The 18,360-nt window shown below is 39.4% G+C and overlaps 1 protein-coding gene across 1 annotated transcript in view; it reads right to left on the reverse strand.

The window, feature by feature from the left end:
* Positions 1-3,891: 3,891 nt before the first annotated feature.
* RNF150 (ring finger protein 150) overlaps positions 3,892-18,360 on the reverse strand; it is a 230,096-nt gene continuing 215,627 nt past the window's right edge. The window contains exon 7 of the mRNA XM_070504787.1: positions 3,892-5,148. Coding sequence (XP_070360888.1) covers positions 5,030-5,148 — 119 coding nt within the window. The 3' untranslated portion in view covers positions 3,892-5,029. The remainder of the gene's footprint in view (positions 5,149-18,360) is intronic.

Consider the following 18,360-nt stretch of genomic DNA (forward strand, 5'->3'; position numbering starts at 1 on the left):
GGCCTGTGGTAAACAAGGAAGGTCACACACGCTGTAGGTGGAAGATAAGAGATCTAGACTGCTACCTTGCCATTGTTTGCCTAGGAGACTTTTCTGGCAAGGAAGCCTGAAAAAAAATAACAATAGCTAGAGGTGGTCGGAGATAAAATTAGTGATAGGAGAAGTGAAAACGAGGCTAGCTTCATTACAGAGGAAGTTAATTTGCCTTTATAGGAAACTGGTTTTCCTCACCAGAAGTGCAAATATAGATACTGCCACACAATAAGAAGAAAAACACCAACAGTAAAAATGATAATCACAATAATAACTCTATAGGTCCAGAGCCACCAACATCTTTTTGTCCTCAAAGATGGTAAAAGAATGTGTGTGTGGGTGCATGTACAAAGAAAGACACAGGTAATCAGAGAAAGCCAGAGATAGACAGAGACAAACACAGACAGAAAAGCAAAAGAAATTTAAGTGACAGCCTAAAAACAATGCTACCAGAAATTGCCTCAGGGGCTCCAGTACCACAGAGGGCTGGGTCCTTGCTCCATAGTGGGAGAGATTCTGTATCCTGGATTTTCTGAAAGAGTTTTGATTTAATGAGATTTCTTTGTTTTAAGTCAAGGTGATGTATTCAATGGATAACTAAATGCCATTTGTTTTTTATCCTCTGCAAGAATTTTCATCTAGACAAAACTCATACATAAGAAAGAATCTTCTATTAAGTGACCTGTCATTATTTCTGGTTCTGAAAGTATGGCAGCCACAAGGATGTCAGAGCACTAACTGAAAAGGCACTGGGTACCGTGGTTTTTGATATGACCAAATCCAGACCCATGAAGGTTCAGGGATGTTTCCAACAGAAGGAGCAAAATGCTGAAAACAAAACAAAATAGACAAAAAAAAATCTCTTGGATAGAGATTTGCCTCCATGGTTATGATCATTACTACGTGATGTCAGAATAGGTAGGTGCTTTTATCACTATTAACTTTCTACCTTCTCCAAACTCTACACCTCTTCTTGCCTAGATGATGAGTTGACATTTCAGGGGTGACCAGACTCTAGAGACTAAATCAATCTTCAGATACCGTATTCACGATCAGGGCTCAGTTCCTCCCAAAGGGACCAGCCACACAGGAGGCAGCAATTCCTAGAGGTGACTCTAACTTATTCTGAGGGAATAGAAATGCTCCTTTTCTTGTCCACAGCCTTGGGATGAGGGGGATGCTCACTTCCGAGTTGCGAGGTGGCTGGTGCAGGTGGTCATAATTCACCAAGTAGAGGCCAGACAGTCACAAACTCCAAAGACTTTTTCTCCCTAAGGCCCCCCAAGTCTTGTGTTTGGAGTCAATATGTAACTTCCCACTTTTTCCTTGCAAATCCATGTGTTTTAGCTACAGCTGTGGGGCAAGGGGCACTGGGACTGGGAAAAGACCTTCTGCCAACCAGGAAGAGGGACAAGTAGGGGTTGAGGTAAAGTTGACGACCACAGTCTGGAATTCTCTTTGGCTCCTGAGTGCCACATATCAGCCTAAGGGTTTATCACAGAAGCAGGGATAAAATTTTCTTTCAGCACCAAATCAACATGGTTTGTGTGACTTTTAAAAAACAACTGGTCGGAGAAGTAACAGTTAAACAGCAATGGACATTGGTGGTGTGGTGAGAAAGGTCAAGCCGAAATTTCAAAAAGGGTGGCCTGGATATTCACTCATTACAGAACAAAGGGATCTCTGGGCTCTCACTGGGCGACTTGGGTGGAGCCTAGTCCTCCCTGAAGGTAATTAGGTTTCAACCGTTTTTCTTTGTAAGGGTCAGGGAATTTTGAGCGAACACTGGAGAAGCTCTAGACCTGCGCTGTCCAATCGGCAGCCACGAGCCACGTGTGGCTATGAGTGCCGGAGACGCATCTAGTCCAAACTGAGATGTGCTGTGAGTGTAAAACACACGACGGATTTAGAAGACTTAGCACAAGAAAATTGTAAAGTACTTCATTAATACTTTTTACATTAATTACATGTTGAAACAATAATATTGGATTAATAAATAGATTTTTAAAATCACCTGTTTCTTTTTACTTTTTTTTAACGTGGCCAGTAGAAAATTTAAAATTACTAGTGTGATGTGCATTATAGTTCTATTGGACAGTGCTGGTCTAGACAATCACTACAGAAAAATGCACAACTGCAAATACACATCAAGTCTGCAAATACTTCTAGAGAGCTCCCATACCCTTTGACATGCTCTGTAAACTGCCAGGTCCCCAGGTCAGAGATCCCTCTTTGGGGAGAGGTGGTGAAGAAGGCTATGAGAGAAGGGCTGTTTCCATTTCTTTTGACTCCTTCCATGCCAGTGAAACCTTTTTTTTTTTTAATTACCAAAGCCACAGGAAAATCCTCCAGAAACAAACCTTTGGTAAGTGAAGAACCTCCTAGGCTTAGGGAATTGCAGCAGAACCTCCTTGGGGTCAGGTCCACGGGCCTCAGATGGACCTCCTGGGCCCCTCATTATCAACGCAGCATCCAACAGGGGCTGCTGTGGCCACAGAGCACATATGCAACCAATTCCTGATTGATCTGGTCACTGGCAGGAAGAGTGAACACTCATCAAACAGAGGACTATGCAATCCAAAAGGCGTTTTCTCTCTGGGTAGGGAACACAATTTGTAGTTCTTTTCCTGTTGAATTATCCTTCGGATCCACTGGACTTAATACCAAAATTTGTTTTGGGCAAAGCTGACTGAAGGAGGAGTAGGCAGTGCAGGCCTATGCTGACGGAGGAAAAGAAACACCTTGAGATTAAGAATTCCACACTGAGAACTGGGATGTTAATGTGTCCAGAGATTGCAAACTCTGTGACTAACAGTGATTTTAAAACAAGGCAAAACTAAACTACTCCTCTTTGGCCTTAAAATTTCAATCATTTAGAGATTCATTCTCAGCAACAGACGAGTACCAAAGCTCAAAAGCAGTTATTATATGTTACATGTCAAGTAACTGCTTCCCCAAGGTATAAAGTCAGCTACATGTCATGGCTATCTGCAATAAATGGATTCCCCTGGCAAAACGCTCATTAAGGTGGTAAGGAGAGAAGGCGCCTTGGGCACCATCTTGTTAAACCCCTTCACTTTTACAGATGGAGCAGCGGAGGCCCAGCAAGCATGTGGCTCATCCAGGCCTCGTGACTCCTGGTTCAGCGCTCTCTTCATTCCTCCCTGGCTGCCTTCCCACGCCGAGACACTGGGTTTCACTACAGGAAGTGGTGGACTCCTAGAGAGATGTGACATTTCTGAAGGCGATAATCATTTTCCTTGCTTTGCTGACTATTTAGAAAGCATCAAATAGGAAACTGCTAAAAGAGGTGGAAAAAGAGCAGCCAGTGGTCTCCCTTGACGTACCCTCCAGGTTTCAGCGGGCCACAAGGTTTTACGGCAGAACCAGACTCTGCTTTCTGGAGGAGTATTACCATAACAACATACAAAAGCTTCATCAAATAGGTAAATAACTCAGTGAGAAAAGCTTTCTTTCCTGGTTACCCCCACGCAGCAACATGGCCTTCTCACAGAGGATGAGGTGATCCAAGATTGTCCAGAGAAAAGGATTCACCACCTTAGTCATCACTGCATCTGGAGAGTCTAAATGTATTACAAAATTGCCCACTGAAAAAATAGCACATCTCTGTCATAGTTACAAAAAAAGAATAAAAACATAAACAGGTAAAAACACCGGTGGGTTTTAGCATTCATCTCATACCTCTTTTCCTTTCCCTCTTTGTCTCTGTTAGTCAGGAGAAGCTTGATTTAGCAAATTTCCATGCCATACCTTTTAGATCATATCATTTACCTCCCTCCTCACTTGGTATCCGGATGCACTCAGGGAGCCCTGGGAAGCAATTTTCTAAGGATTCACCTAAATCTTTCCTTGAGGTCTGGCGAGGTTTAACACAAGTGTGTTGGAATTAAGGTAAAACCTAGGTGCTGTTAACCGCAGCCCTAACTGTGTTGGACACTGGGCTCAAAGATGACTGGATCTTTTCTAAATCCTCCATCTCCTGCAGAAGCCACTTGTGGAGGTAACAAAGGACCGTTCTGGCCCTGGGGAAACCAATACAACAGACATTTCGCTTTCTGAAAGAACACGTCGTGTCTGGTCTTAAAACCAGGCTTGCAGTCCTGGTTACAAGCCCTACAGCCATGAAGAACGGCGTTAATGCTCTGGGGGGCACTTCTGAGTTCAGGATTTCAGCCAAAGACTGCAAGGTCCAGACGAATTGAAGTGCCTCCCTAGAGCTTCCTCTCAAGTCACGAGGGCCCTTAACAGAGCCTGGCAAGTGGAAGCCAGTGTGATGTAGCTGAAAATAACGAGCAGCGGCCTCAGCAGATTCAGAGCTTAGTGTTGGGGTCTCTGGTAGCTGGGATTTTCAAGATCCACTTAAAAGAATTTAGATTCTTAATGAAAGCTGGCCTTAGACTGTTTCAGGGCGCTGAGGCACTTCCCAAAGCCATGCACACTTCATGCTGAGAGGTCAAGGCCGTTAATCTCACAGATGGAATACAAACCGATCATAGCAGGAACTGGTGCTTCTAAACAGAACTCTATACAAAGCTGGAGGGAAGCAAAGGGAAAACAACAAAGTGGATGTAAAGTAAACTACACACAGTCTTTAAAAAGAAACTGCCAAAGAAATCAAACAACATTCCAAAAACAAGAGAACAAGAACTGGAAAAAAATGGAAATGAAAGCAAGAAGCCCTAAAAGTGTCCTTCAGTCTGTTTTAGGAGCTTCTGAAGTGTGTGTCTACAGGACATGGGAGGGAAAATCAGCTTTCAACTTCCAAGCTGCCAAGGCCGTGGACTGTTCAAAGATTGAGAAACTGCATCCTGATTCACGTGACTTTGGATATTGCTTTTCGTTACCATTCTTGAGCGGAGCACCCTTGGAGTCGCCAAGGTGTTCTAGAGGTGTGTGTGCCCGGTGCAAGTCTTGGGGGAACTCCTCCCTTCCTTCCCCTTGGGTCCTACCATCCCTTTTTCCTGCATTTGCCATTTCAAGATTTCACCTCTTCGCAGTCTTGGTCCGTGGAAAGTTCTACATCAGACAGTCCAACCTCCATTGCCATAATCAGCGAGATGTCAGAATCACTGCTTACGGCTGGCTCCTGCTCACCTGGGAGGAGAAAGTAAAGTTCATGGTGAACGCTGAACTATGTCTTGGATGCTGGATATTTCAGTACAATTGTCTTTAATAACATTTCTTTGAAGTCCAAGAGAAGGCATTAGAAAAATTTGCTATTTTGGATAAAAAGATAAAAAATCTAGTTCGAGCCTCATCTCACATTACAGCCCCAAATAAATTCTAAATGGGTCAAAAAGCTAAATGTAAACACAAGACACAAATAAAACTAGAATAAAATATATCTTACAAGTATATATCTAAGTAAGAAAATATATATCTAACATATCTAAGTAGGGCAAGAAATTCTACATGGAAAAGAAATTGAGCAAATCACAGAAGAAAAGATTGATAAATGTGTGTAAAATTTAAAAAGTGTTAAAAACATGAAAAATGAGATCAAAAGGCATATATCACACTGGAAATATTTGTAAAAACTTCACAGATGCTTGTATTCTTAATATATAGAGCGCTTTTAAATCACTAAGTAAAACTAATAGTCCAAGAGAAAAATTATTGTCACTGTTAAATAATTCACAGAAGAATGTAATATAAATGACCAATAAATTTAAAGTAAAAATGAGCTTCCCCTTTTTGTTTATGAAATCTTCATTCTTTAAAAAAATAATATTACAGTTAAGGGTACACAGGGGTAGGTATTACACTGGGAACTATGAAATTTTCACCCAGTAATTTCATTTCCAGAGTGTATTATAGAGAAATAATCAAAGTTGCAAAAATATTCATTTAAGCATTTTTTATAGCAGTAAAATACTGCAAGTCACAAAGTCCAACCATAAAGAATATCTGAATAAACTATGTTACTTCCAAAGGACAATCTTCTTGTTATAACTTAAAGTGACATTTCCAAAGAATTTGTAGTTACATAAGAAAATGCTCATGGTATACTGTTAAGTGAAAACAGAAGTATTCAAAGCTTTATGTGCAGTGAGGTTGGCAGAGAAAGTTAACTAGAAGCAAGGAAGCCAAAAATTTTAATAAGAGTTTTCTCAAGTTTTGGGATTTATATTCATTTTCTTTTAAGAAGTTTTTTTCAGTTTTACTCCAACCATTCTGCAATGAACAAATATTCAGTCACTCAAGACATGAGTCCCCACTACGTGCTAAGGATTGTGCTAGATGCTAGTGATATAGGTGAGAGCAAGACAATTCCTATCCGCAAGGAGTTTGCTGTCCAGTAGGCAGGCAGACCATTAGCTGGTCAACTACAACACACTAGGATAAGCAATACGTTGGAAAATGTATCTGGTGTTATAGGAGCAGGTAAGAGGGCAATGTAACTATTTGCTGGGTCAAAGAAGATTTCTCATAGGGTACGATGTTTAAATGGAGTCCTGTAGGATAACTTGTATTTTAGCCAGATGAATGAGAAGGAGGAATCCTTCAAGGACTAGCAATAGCATGTACAGACGTCTGGAGGTCATAGGGAGCCTTGTGCAGATGGACATCAGATTGTATTTAAATATGACTGGAATGTAGAGTCAAGTTAGGGAGTATGAACAGGGAGAATACAGCCTGAGGAGCTCAGCTGCATAAAAGGCAGCTTTAAACCCAAAAGAGCTTGTATGCTCCATTATCCTGCAGAAGAAACTCACAATTAAAAGACCAACAAAATTTCTAAGTCCTGAGGATGGTTATAATGCTAATGGTTCTAACACCTGCTCTGATAATCACTGATACAATTTATTTCATGTTGAGGTTCAGTTAAGGGAAATATATGAGCTTCATGAAGGGCAGTGAATTCTTAAGATGTTTAAAGAGAAACAGAGAACTAACAAAGAGTTATGGCGTTAAGAATCAGTTTTAGAGAAATTCAGTGTTTCACAGGGATATACCCAACCTAAAGACTCAGTTCTACTATATGTTTCCTGGGCCCTTAAGTGCCTGAGGTTCATAGTGATGTAGACAGATCCATGGCTAGAATAAAACTCTGGAAGTAGCTCTCTGAAGGTAGCGGTATTTAGTGTTTGAAAATGGTGGCATTTAACAAATATTCAATACAACTGGTCATTTAAAAAAAAAGGCTCTATCAAAAAACTGTCAGAACTAAAAATGGGATTCAGTAAAGTTGTAGGATGCAAAATCAATAGACAAAAATCTGTTGCATTTCTACACACTAATAATGAACTGTCAGAAAGAGAGATTAAGAAAACAATACCACTTACAATTGCATCAAAAAGAATAAAATACCTAGGAATAAATTTAATCAAGGAGGTGAAAGACTTGCATACTAAAAATTACAAGACATTAATGAAAGAAATTGAAGACACATATAAATGGAAAGATATTCCATGTTCATGGATTGTAAGAATATTATTAAAATGTCCATACTACCCAAAGCAATCTACAGATTCAATGTAATTCTTATCAAACTTCCAATGGCATTCTTCACAGAAATAGAACAAACAATCCTAAAATTTGCATGGAACCACAAAAGATCTTGAGTGGTCAAAGCAACCTTGAGAAAGAAGAACAAAGCTGGAGGCATCACACTCCCTCATTTCAAACTATATTACTAAGCTGTGGTAATTAAAACAGTATGCTATTGGCATAAAAACAGACACACAGATCAATACAACAGAATAGAGACCTTGGAAATAAACCCACGCATATATGACCATTTACTTTATGACAAAGAATATATAATGAATATACAAGAATATACTGTGGGGAAAGGATAATCTCTTCAATAAATGGTGTTGGGAAAACTGGACAGATACATGCAAAAGAATGAAACTGGACTACCAGCTTACACCATAAACAAAAATGAACTCAAAATTGATTAAAGATTTGAACATAAGACTTGAAATCACAAAACTCCTAGAAGAAAACATAGGCAGTAAGCTCCCTGACATAGGTCTTGGTGATGATTTTCTCAATCTGACACCAAAAGCAAAGGAAATAAAAGCAAAAATAAGCAAATGGGACTACATCAAACTGAAGAGCTTCTGCACAGGAAAGAAAACCATCAACAATATGAAAAGGCAACCTACTGAATGGGAGAAAATATTTGCAAATCATATATCTGATAAGGGGTTAATATCTAAAATATATAAAGAACTCATATAACTCAAAGCAAAACAACAATCAGATTAAAAAATGGGCTGAAGATCTAAATAGACATTTTTCCAAAGAAGACACACAGATGGCCAACAGGTACATGAAAAGATGCTCAACACCATTAATCATCAGGAAATGCGAATCAAAACCACAATGAGATATCACCTCACACTTGTTAGAATGGCTATTATCAAAAAGACAAGACATAAGTGTTGGCAAGTAAGCGGAGAAAAGGGAACCCTCCTGCACTGTTGGTGGGAATGTAAATTGGTGCAGCCACTATGGAAAACAGTATGGCAATTCCTCAAAAAATTAAAAATAGAACTATCATATGATCCAGCAATTTCACTTCTGGGTACTTATTTGAAGAAAATGAAGATCTTAACTTGAAAAGATATATGCATCCCCATGTTAACTGCAGCATTATTTACAATAGCCAAGATATGAAAACAACCTAAGTGTCCATCGATAGATGAATGGATAAAGAAACTCTGGTATACATATACAATGGAATATTATTCAGCCATAAAAAGGAAGGACATCTTGCCATTTGCAAGAGCATGGATAGACTTTGAGGGCACTATGCTAAGTGAAATACGTCAGACAGAGAAAGACAAATACTGTATGATCTCACTTACACGTGGAATCTAATTCCCACCCCTGCATCCCACCCAAATAAGTTCAGAGATACAGAGAACAGATTGGTGGTTTCCAGAGGTGGGTGGTAGGTGGGGGGGGGGGGAGAAATGGGTGAAGGGGATAGTAAAAATTAAAAAAAAAAAAAAAAAGCCCATGGCATTCTTGAGATAGGCTGTGTACTCATAACAGATAGGGAGATAAAAACATTAGATACACTTATTTTTTAAAAAAAGAAATTGTTGATCTGAATCATGGAATCTTGTAATAATAAGGACCTAAATAATTATTGGGAAAATAGTACAAAATTACAGTAAGAAAAGAAAAAAGTGAAATTGGATCCCTGCCTCACACTTGACAACAAAATACATTCTAGGCTGGCTAAATCTCTCTCTCTACCTGTAGCCCATCGTTATTTTGTGTCTGTGCACTTCTTTCTCATTTATTCTCTTCTCCAGAGCCACCCGCTACCTTCAATCCTTGACCTTGTGGAATTCTTTGATGCAGACTGCAACGGTTCTCCCTTTCCTCATGGCTGCTTTGCACTCGTTTTCTCAGCAGGGCCACGGCTGGCTGCTGTGCAGGCTGTGCTCGTCACCCCTCCAGAGGTGGGTGGACTCACTCTGGAGTCTGAGTGAGCAGTGGCCGCTGGATTTGGTCAGGACACAACCTGCACAGCCAGACACAGGGCCTCAGTCTGTTTTTCTGGTCCACTAAGTCACTGATTTGTCATCTATTTTTTTCCAGTTGCCCAAATTTTCTTATTGTCTCTTCTTAGATCTCCCCTGTCCATGTTGGTCTATGCCTCACAAACACCCCTTTGCTACAGTTTTTGTGGGGTTAATTTAGGGGCGACTCGAAGTAGTTTCATATGTTCAATCCACTCTTTACTCAGTGCTCTCCTTAAGCATCACTTTTACAATGAGAAATGTATTTACTTAAAATTATATTTAGGAGAACTGGGAACCTATCTTACGTTAGGAGATTGAATTCTAGTCTCAGCTATTAGTAACTACAGGTGTTACTTTGTGTGTCACTTTCTCCTCCAGGGCTACGGTTTAATCATCTATAAAATGAGAATTTGGACTAGATACCTTAGAGTCCTTTCCAGTTGTTATAATTTATACATTGATGTGTTGATGCCAAACTAGCACAGTGCCTCCTACATGGCGGGTTCTCAATAAATAATTAGTAGAATTACAACTCAGAAACAACGTTATCTTTTCTCATAACCCTTCAAGTTGTTGTTTTTTATTTTTGAAATTTTTTCTTAAGCAAAAAGAAGGTCCGCTTATTGCACATTTAGTACAAGTATGTACTTTTGGGAGATTCACTACTTTGGGGTGTAATCAAAGCTGAAATATTTCTATTCCCAGAGACAAAATATGAGGGTTATGTTATAGAGATATAATCTCCATTTCTTCTCTTTTTTTTCCCCCTGCAGCAGTCCATGAACTAATTCAGCTCATAAAAAGCCAAAATTTTCAGCTCACAATTAAACTGTAAGTCAACCAAAGAGCTCATCATGGAGTGATTTTATGACTTTCATAGAGATTTAGTTAAAAAATAGCACAGATAAAGAGCTAACTTAGAGTTCTACAGAGATAGCGCCCTGTACCTGCAGTGGCAGTTTCTCACCTCCACTCCTGGCTTTTCAGCCACCAGCCTCAGCAGATTTCATGGATTCATTCTCATCATGGTGTTTTCTAAACTGGAATGTGTGAATTGAAAGACAAAAGTGCCACGGGGTGGCCCTAACTATGGGCTGCTGTATTCGTGATGCTATTTTGGAAATTGGCTGTCCTGCACAGCTCTAGGCAAAGATGAATTCAAACAAATAAAAACATAGATTTACAAAAAATGGTTCAATTTTATGTGACATTGCATCAACCACATCATCTAATCATTTTCCATATCAAAACTTAAAAAAAAAGATCTGAAGACATTTGAAATTATTCTTTACTCTGTCTTCTGTTTTTAATTGAACTTGGTTTGTTCCAGAATTTTTAAAATTCTTCAATCAAGGCAGATGTTTTACTCTGAGGCTACCATAATACAAATGAAAACGTTGTCACTAAAACATTTAGAAGGTTCTCTGTAGGTGGTACTAATTGGAGAGTGTAAAGTAGCTATTAACAATATAAATGTTCACTGAATTTTACCTCTTTCCCTGTAAAAGCTAATATAAAACTAATGCAAAAATAACATTGGCCTCTATTGAACTCTCATAACAACCCTTTGATGTAGGCATTATGATTCTCATTTTACGGATGAAAAAAAAACACTCTTACTCCATTGGGCATAATACCTACTTGACACACTCTTCTCTTGGTCTCCATGCATTGTAAAGACATTGAGAGAATTTAAACAGGGAGTGATATGAGCCACTTAATATTTTAAAGATCATTCTTGCTGCTAAGCGAAGAAAAAATTGGCAGGACGAGTGTGTAGGAAATCCAGAGGAAACTACTGCAGCAAAAGAGATGAAACCTGATGGTGGCTTGTGGCAACAGGAATGGAGATAAAGGGCCAAACTGAAGAAATATTTTAGAAGAAGAATATACAGAATAGTGATGGGCCAGACAAGGGTGGCAACAGAGGAGAAAGTAGAGAATAACTTCCACATTTCTTGAGCAATACAGGTACCATTTACTGAGCTGAAGAAACTAGAAGATGAACAGGTGGGGCTAGATCAAGAATTCCATTTTGCAGATGCTATGTTTGAGATGTCTGTAAGACATCCAAGGGACACGTGGAGTTGGTAGCTAGATACAGGAGTCTGGAGTTTAAGAGAGGCCATGACTGTCAATAAATGTGTGAGGCTTCAGCATAGAGAAGGTTTCTTAAACCATGGGAGTCGATGAGTTTTTCTAGGAAGAGATTGTAGAGTGGGAAGATAACGCCAGGGCCAGAGTTCCCAGGAACACCAAAACCTAGAGCCAAAGACTCAAACTGGTGCCCCAGACATGATTTGTTTGGCCCGCACAATGTTTTTTTTTAAAAATGTGAATTAGTTATCCATATTTAAAAGTCAGGATATTTTACATATAAATCTATATTTGAAATTCATCTTGGAAAAAGAAATATCTGGCAATATATGCCCAATTCCCCATGGAAATCATTGAGGGCAGCTGAGGAAGGGCTGCCCCATTTAGCTCAAGGCAAACAGGCTCAAGGCCACCATGGTAGTCAAATAATCTGCTGTACTGGTCCACGTTACTTGGCCTGTGTAGACATTTGAGTTTGAAATCTCATATTTGGAGGGAGGGCATAAGAACAGCAGAGGAGGGTAAGGCCCAAAGAACCTGAAAATGGCCAGAGAATATCGTGTCATTGACTCAATTCTTTTCTTTTAAATAAATTCTGCTTTTTTATCTCCTTTATAAGCCCTGGCTCACAATTAACAACCCATACCTATTGCTATGAGATACTCACATAATCAACTACTGCGAGTATGACTGAATTGGTTGGGGTAGATTTAAAGACTGATTCCAAGTCATCTAATTCCTGGTCTTGAACCTCTTTATCACAGTAGGTTAAAGAGCATCTGATTAGATGGTGAGCAGAAAATATTGTATTAAATGGAGCTTTGTGACCTATTTTGCTGACCCATAACTACTGTTTTCACATATTCCCACATTTAATTCTAAGTAAAACCCATCAGTAGCCTAAGTGTGGTTAGCCAAGAAATCCTAGTGGTGGGATTTGTTTTATTAATTCCATTTAGTTCATAAATTATTCATATCTTTGGTTTATCTCTTTCTTCTTTAATACATAAAATGTTTCCTAAAGAGTCACAGGTTTCCTTTCGTGAAACAGGCGTTGCTGTCGTCACTCTGTTGTGGTTTGAAATAACTGTCTACAACAGAGGGCCTGGATGATTGTTCGAGTTCCTTCCAATCTGAGAATATAAGATCCTGAGATCTGCTCTGTCTGGTCTTGGGCACACCTGGCCTGTCTTTATCACTTCCCTGGCTCAGGCCATGCCACTGTCAACATTCCCATTTTGGAATCCCACCACACTCCTTCATAAATTGGAGGCACTTGGTAAATATGTGTAGCACTTAAGTTGCATTAAAGTTTCTCTCTGTCCATGTAGGGCTCAAGTTTTGTATTTTATTAGCTAATGACAGTATTAACGCTTATTGAGTACTTACCACACACCAGGGACTATCTATGTGCTTGTCTGAGTTACTATTCACAATTAAGCAATGACATAGGAAGAATTATTATTTCTATTTCAGGTGCTAAAACTCAGGCTCAGAGAAAAGGGAACTCTTATACACTGCTGGTGGGAGTGCAAACCAGTGCAGCCACTACGGAAGGAAGTATGGAGATTCCTCAAAAAATTAAGAATAGAACAACCATACAATCCAGCTATTCCACTGCTGAGTATCTATCCAAAGAACATGAAAACATGAATGCATAAAGATACACGTACCCCTATGCTCACTGCAGCATTATTCACAATAGCCAAGACTTGGAAGCAACCTAGGTGCCCATGAAGGGATGAATGGATAAAGAAGCTGTGGTATGCATACACAATGGACTACTACTCAGTCTCAAAAAAGCTGAAACCTTGCCATTTGTGACAACATGGATAGACCTTGAGAGCATTATGCTAAGCAAAATAAGTCAGAGGGAGAAAGTCAAATATTGTATGATTTCACTCATAAATAGAAGATAAAAACAGCAACAAACACATAGAGACAGAGATTGGATTGGTAATTACCAGAGGGCAAGGGGGGAAGGAGGAAGACAAAGGGAAGATTAGGCATATGTGTGTGGTGATGGATGGTAATTAGTCTTTGGGTGGGGAACATGATGTAATCTACACAGAAATCAAATGACATACATCTGAAATTTATATAACGTTATAAACCACTATTACCTCAATAAGAAAACAAAATCCAGGCTCAGAAAGGTTAAAAACTTCCTGGGGCTGCCTCATGACATAATGGTTAAGTTCGGCATGCTCTACTTTGGCAGCCTGTGTTCATGGGTTCAGATCCCAGGTGCAGACCTACACCACTCATCAGCCATGCTGTGGCTGCAACCCACATATGAAATGGATGAAGACTGGCACAGATGTTAGCTCAGGGCTAATCTTCCTCAGAAAAAAACAAACAAACAAATCTTCCTGAGCTTACTTGGCAGTAAAATTTGGACCCAGAATTCGAATCTAGGTCTGTCTGACTCCAGAGTCCATGAACTTGACCATATCTATACTTTAGAGTTGAGATTCTTAACCTGAGGATTAGTGGACTTGGAGGGAAGTCCAGGTGCTTAAAATTATGTACATACACATTTGATAGCTATGTGCAGATACGCATTTTTCTGGTGAGAGGGTTGCTTTCATCAGATTCTCACAGGAACTGCAAAAGGCTAAAAACCATTCACTTAGAGATTTTGCATCCTGGATGAGTTGGAGAACACCTTACTGTATGCCACAAGAATGGCCTGGGTTTTTTTTTAATGGATATTTTGGTTTACATTCACTATGCTTTCTCCTAACTTCACATGACACTTTTCATAAGAAGTCACTGCTTTCCTACTTAATTGTTTCTTTATGATTGTCATTCAAAGCTAAAGTAGAAAATTATCCTTCCCAGAATGAGGTTTCATATTTACTCTACTGCCTGTCTTATGAAAGAAGGCACAGAGCAGTAGCAGGCTGGAATAAGTCCTCCTCTGTTAGGAATTAACAAACATTGCCCTCAGGATAAGTGTTCTCTGTGTTGAGAAAAAATAAGGTAGTGACGAATGTAATCCCCCGCTGTCCTGATTCCCCAGGAGGTTTGGTTCACATGCTGGGAGCTGCTCTGCATCCCATAAAAGCTTATTTTTCCCCATGTACTTAAAAAATAAGGTTTGAAAGAAAAACAGCATCCTTCCATCCACTGCTACCGATGCTTATCTCCTTGAAAATAGGACATCATTTCCAATCTCCCTTGTATTATACAAGAGCACCACAGGGGAGATGCTCAATCAGACTAGCTGACTTACGATGTTGTTGTCTTTTCATTTCTTCTCAGAATCGAGGTTTCTTAGGGCTGGGGCACTGCCTGTATAGTCCCTGTCATAATCTTAGTGGGAAAGTTAATTCGACTTCAAACGCTGAGTGTTTTCAATAAAGAAATGTGCTCCTTGCTTTTCTCTTTTTTGCTTAATAAGAATTTCGGAGGAGATAAACTTCTGATTTGGTTTATATTTTCTCTCTCATGAGTGGCTTCTGCTGCGAGAATGGCAGGCCTCTGGGTCACTGTCTTCAGAGGCTGTGCAATAATGTTAACAATAATAGCTAGAGTGTATTGACTCCTTCCTACATGCCAGGCATCGTGCTAAGCAACTTTATATGTTACGTATGTTATCTTCATAACGACGCTCTGAAGTAGGTGTATGATTACCCTAATGATTGCTTCATATTTTACAGGTAAAGTCAACTTGTCAAAGTCAAGAACATAGAAAGGGGCAGAAAGGGAGTCTCAACCCAAGCCAGTGCTGTTGACAGCTGTGCTATTCTGGAATGGCACAACTGCTAGATTTCTATTTGGCTTTTAAGCTGTTATCATAGACGACACTTGGCCAGTTTTGGGAACCAAGCATTCCAGGCTTATAATATACATTCATGTACCATATAACTACATTTCGGTCAATGACGGACCACATATATGATGCTGGTCCCATAAGATTAGTACCATATAGCCTAGGTGTGTAGTAGGCTATACCATCTAGGTTTGTGTAAGTACACTCTATGTTTGCGCAATGACAAAATCACCGAACAACACATTTCTCAGAATATATGCCCATTATTAAGCGATGCAGGACTGTAAATTCATCCATTTGGCCAAGCGATTCCTATAATCATTCAGATAGAACTGGCACTTTTGCCTTTTTAAAATCTTGATCCATAATTATACACATGATGAGCTCAAGTCAGGAAAATCTTTTCTCACCTTTCAGATGGGGAAGTTTAAAGCATTGTTTTTATTTGGTTTTGGTAAAGGAGAATTCCCTGGAAGCCTGGATATTAAATTAGATCACTTAGTTATAATTTCACTTTTATTTCTTCATCATTTGTTTTCTTTCCCTGTGACATTTCACCCAGGATGAGAAAGATTTTCTCCAATTGCTCAAATTCTTTAGGATTTCATTAACAGTTCATTCATTAATTCCTTACTTAGTGTCAAAAGGAGAGACAATATGATTTTTGTATTAGTTTTACATTAGCTTTTGCAGGAAAGGAGGCAAAATCTAGTGAACATTTATGTTGTTAATAGCTATTTTACAATCCCCAGTTAGTACCACCCACAGAAAACCCTAAGCAGTGAGCTTAATATCTGGTATATAGAAGGCTCTTGATGAACGTGAATATGGTTGAAGTGCAAAAAGAGGGAGAGAAAGCTGCCAGATGAATTTAGAGAGGTAGGCAGACATCTATTTTTGCAATTGTATAAAATTATCTATAGATTTCATTTATTCATTCATCAATTTCTTTAATTGTTCATTTATTTAACAGACATTTACTGAATATCTATTGGGTACACAGCACTGTGGAGGAAATTAAGAACTAAACACAGGTTCTGACTTTAAATTGAACTTGATCTAGCAAAAGAGATCAGACTTGTATTTACATAGATTTAATGCAAGGTGACATGATAAAAGAGAGGCATAAATAAAATGCCAAGGAAACAAAAGAGTGGGAAAAATTTCCCCTCCAAATGGGTAACCAAGAGGTTCATGAAGTAGGTTACATGCAAACCAGTGGTGAGATCTGATTAGTATTGGGAAGTATGGAGATGAGGGGAAATGGCATTCCTTTTAGGAGAACCAGCATGACTAGGTGTCATCAGAGAGCGAATGGCAAGGCTGCAGATGGTTTGACTTGGTTGTAGCAAAGGATATGGAGAATGACAAGCTATGTGCCAGAGGTAGCCCACAGGTACTATTCCTGCTTCCTGCTCCCTGTGCTCTCCTGCTTCATAGGGAGCTAGAATGCTGGGTACTGCATTTCCCAGACTCCCTTGCCAGCCAGGTTCCTCTTAGGTCTTGCCAAGGAGATTGGAAGGCAGGAGGAAGAGGGAAGCTATTCTTCTGGTTCAGGCAGGTCACTGTGGGTTCCAGAAGTGTTGGCATCAGAAGGAGGAAGATCCTGAGTTCCTACTTAGCAGCAGAGCTGGTGGTTTCCCCAGCAGAAGCAAGACCGCTCCAGCTACATCAGAATAGTGGATGCACGCTCAGGAGCTTTGGGTAACACTCTTACTCTTCCAGTCTTCCAAACTTCTTTTTGGTACACCAAATTTATTGAAGCATAATTTACCTACAATAAATTACATCTATTTAAAGTATACGATTTGATAAGCTTTTATGGGTGTGATGGATACATGTACTTGCGCCACCACCACTATTATCCTGATGGTGCTGTTTTGAACTGTTGAAAGTTTGTGTTTCCCCCAAAAGTTTTCTTATGCCCCTTTGTAGTGAATCCTTCTCTCTATCCCTGGCCCCAGGTAACATCAGATCTGCTTCTTTTTTTTTTTCTTAAATAACTCTTTATCAGAGTTTTTTAAACATCAGTAGAATTGACATTTAGGGTTGGATAATTCGTTGTTGTGAGGGGAATGTGCTGTGAATTTCAGAATGTTTAGCAGCATTCTTGGTTTCTACCCACTGAATACCAGTAGTATCCCCGCTGTGACAATGAAAAACACCTCCACACATTGCCAAATGTCCCGAGGGGGAAAATCACCTCCAGTGGAGAATCATGGCTGTAGATTAAGGTGCAGCATTTTCTATAATTTTACATAAATGCAATTCTCCAGTAGGTACTCTTTTGTGTCTGGTTTCTTTCTTTGAGTATACACATTTTGAGATCCTTTCATGATGTTGCATGTGTCAATAGTTCATTCCTTTTATTGCTGAATAGTATCCCAGTGTATGGATACATCACATTTTGCTTATCCATTCACAAGTAGATGAACATTTGAGTTATTTCTTGCATTTAGTTATTGTGAATAAAGCTGCTATGAACATTTGTGTGCAAGTCTTTTCGAGGGCATATGTTTTCATTTCTCTTGGGTAAATACCTAGAAGTGCATTGCTGGGTCCATATGGTAGGTACATGTAACTATATAAGAAACTGCCAAACTTTTTTTTTCGTAGCAAAAAACCACATCACATTAACTTCACTCTTAAAACCACTTCCAAGTGTACAGTACGATATTGTCAACCACAGGCACATTGTTGTACAACAGATCCCCAGAACCCCCACCCTGCATGACTCCTGCAAGATGAGGGTCTGACTTCTTTCTTTTGCATGTGGATTTCTAGTTTTTCTAACACCATTTGTTTAAGAAACTTTCCTCGCCTGTGGTGTAGTCTTGGCACTCTTATCACAGATCATTTGACCATATAAGCAAGGGCTGACTTCTGGGCTCTCTATTCTGTTTCATTGGTCCAGTACTATACTGTTTTGATTATTGTAGCTTT

Source organism: Equus asinus, chromosome 3, assembly GCF_041296235.1.
Source record: "Equus asinus isolate D_3611 breed Donkey chromosome 3, EquAss-T2T_v2, whole genome shotgun sequence".
Taxonomy (NCBI): domain Eukaryota; kingdom Metazoa; phylum Chordata; class Mammalia; order Perissodactyla; family Equidae; genus Equus; species Equus asinus.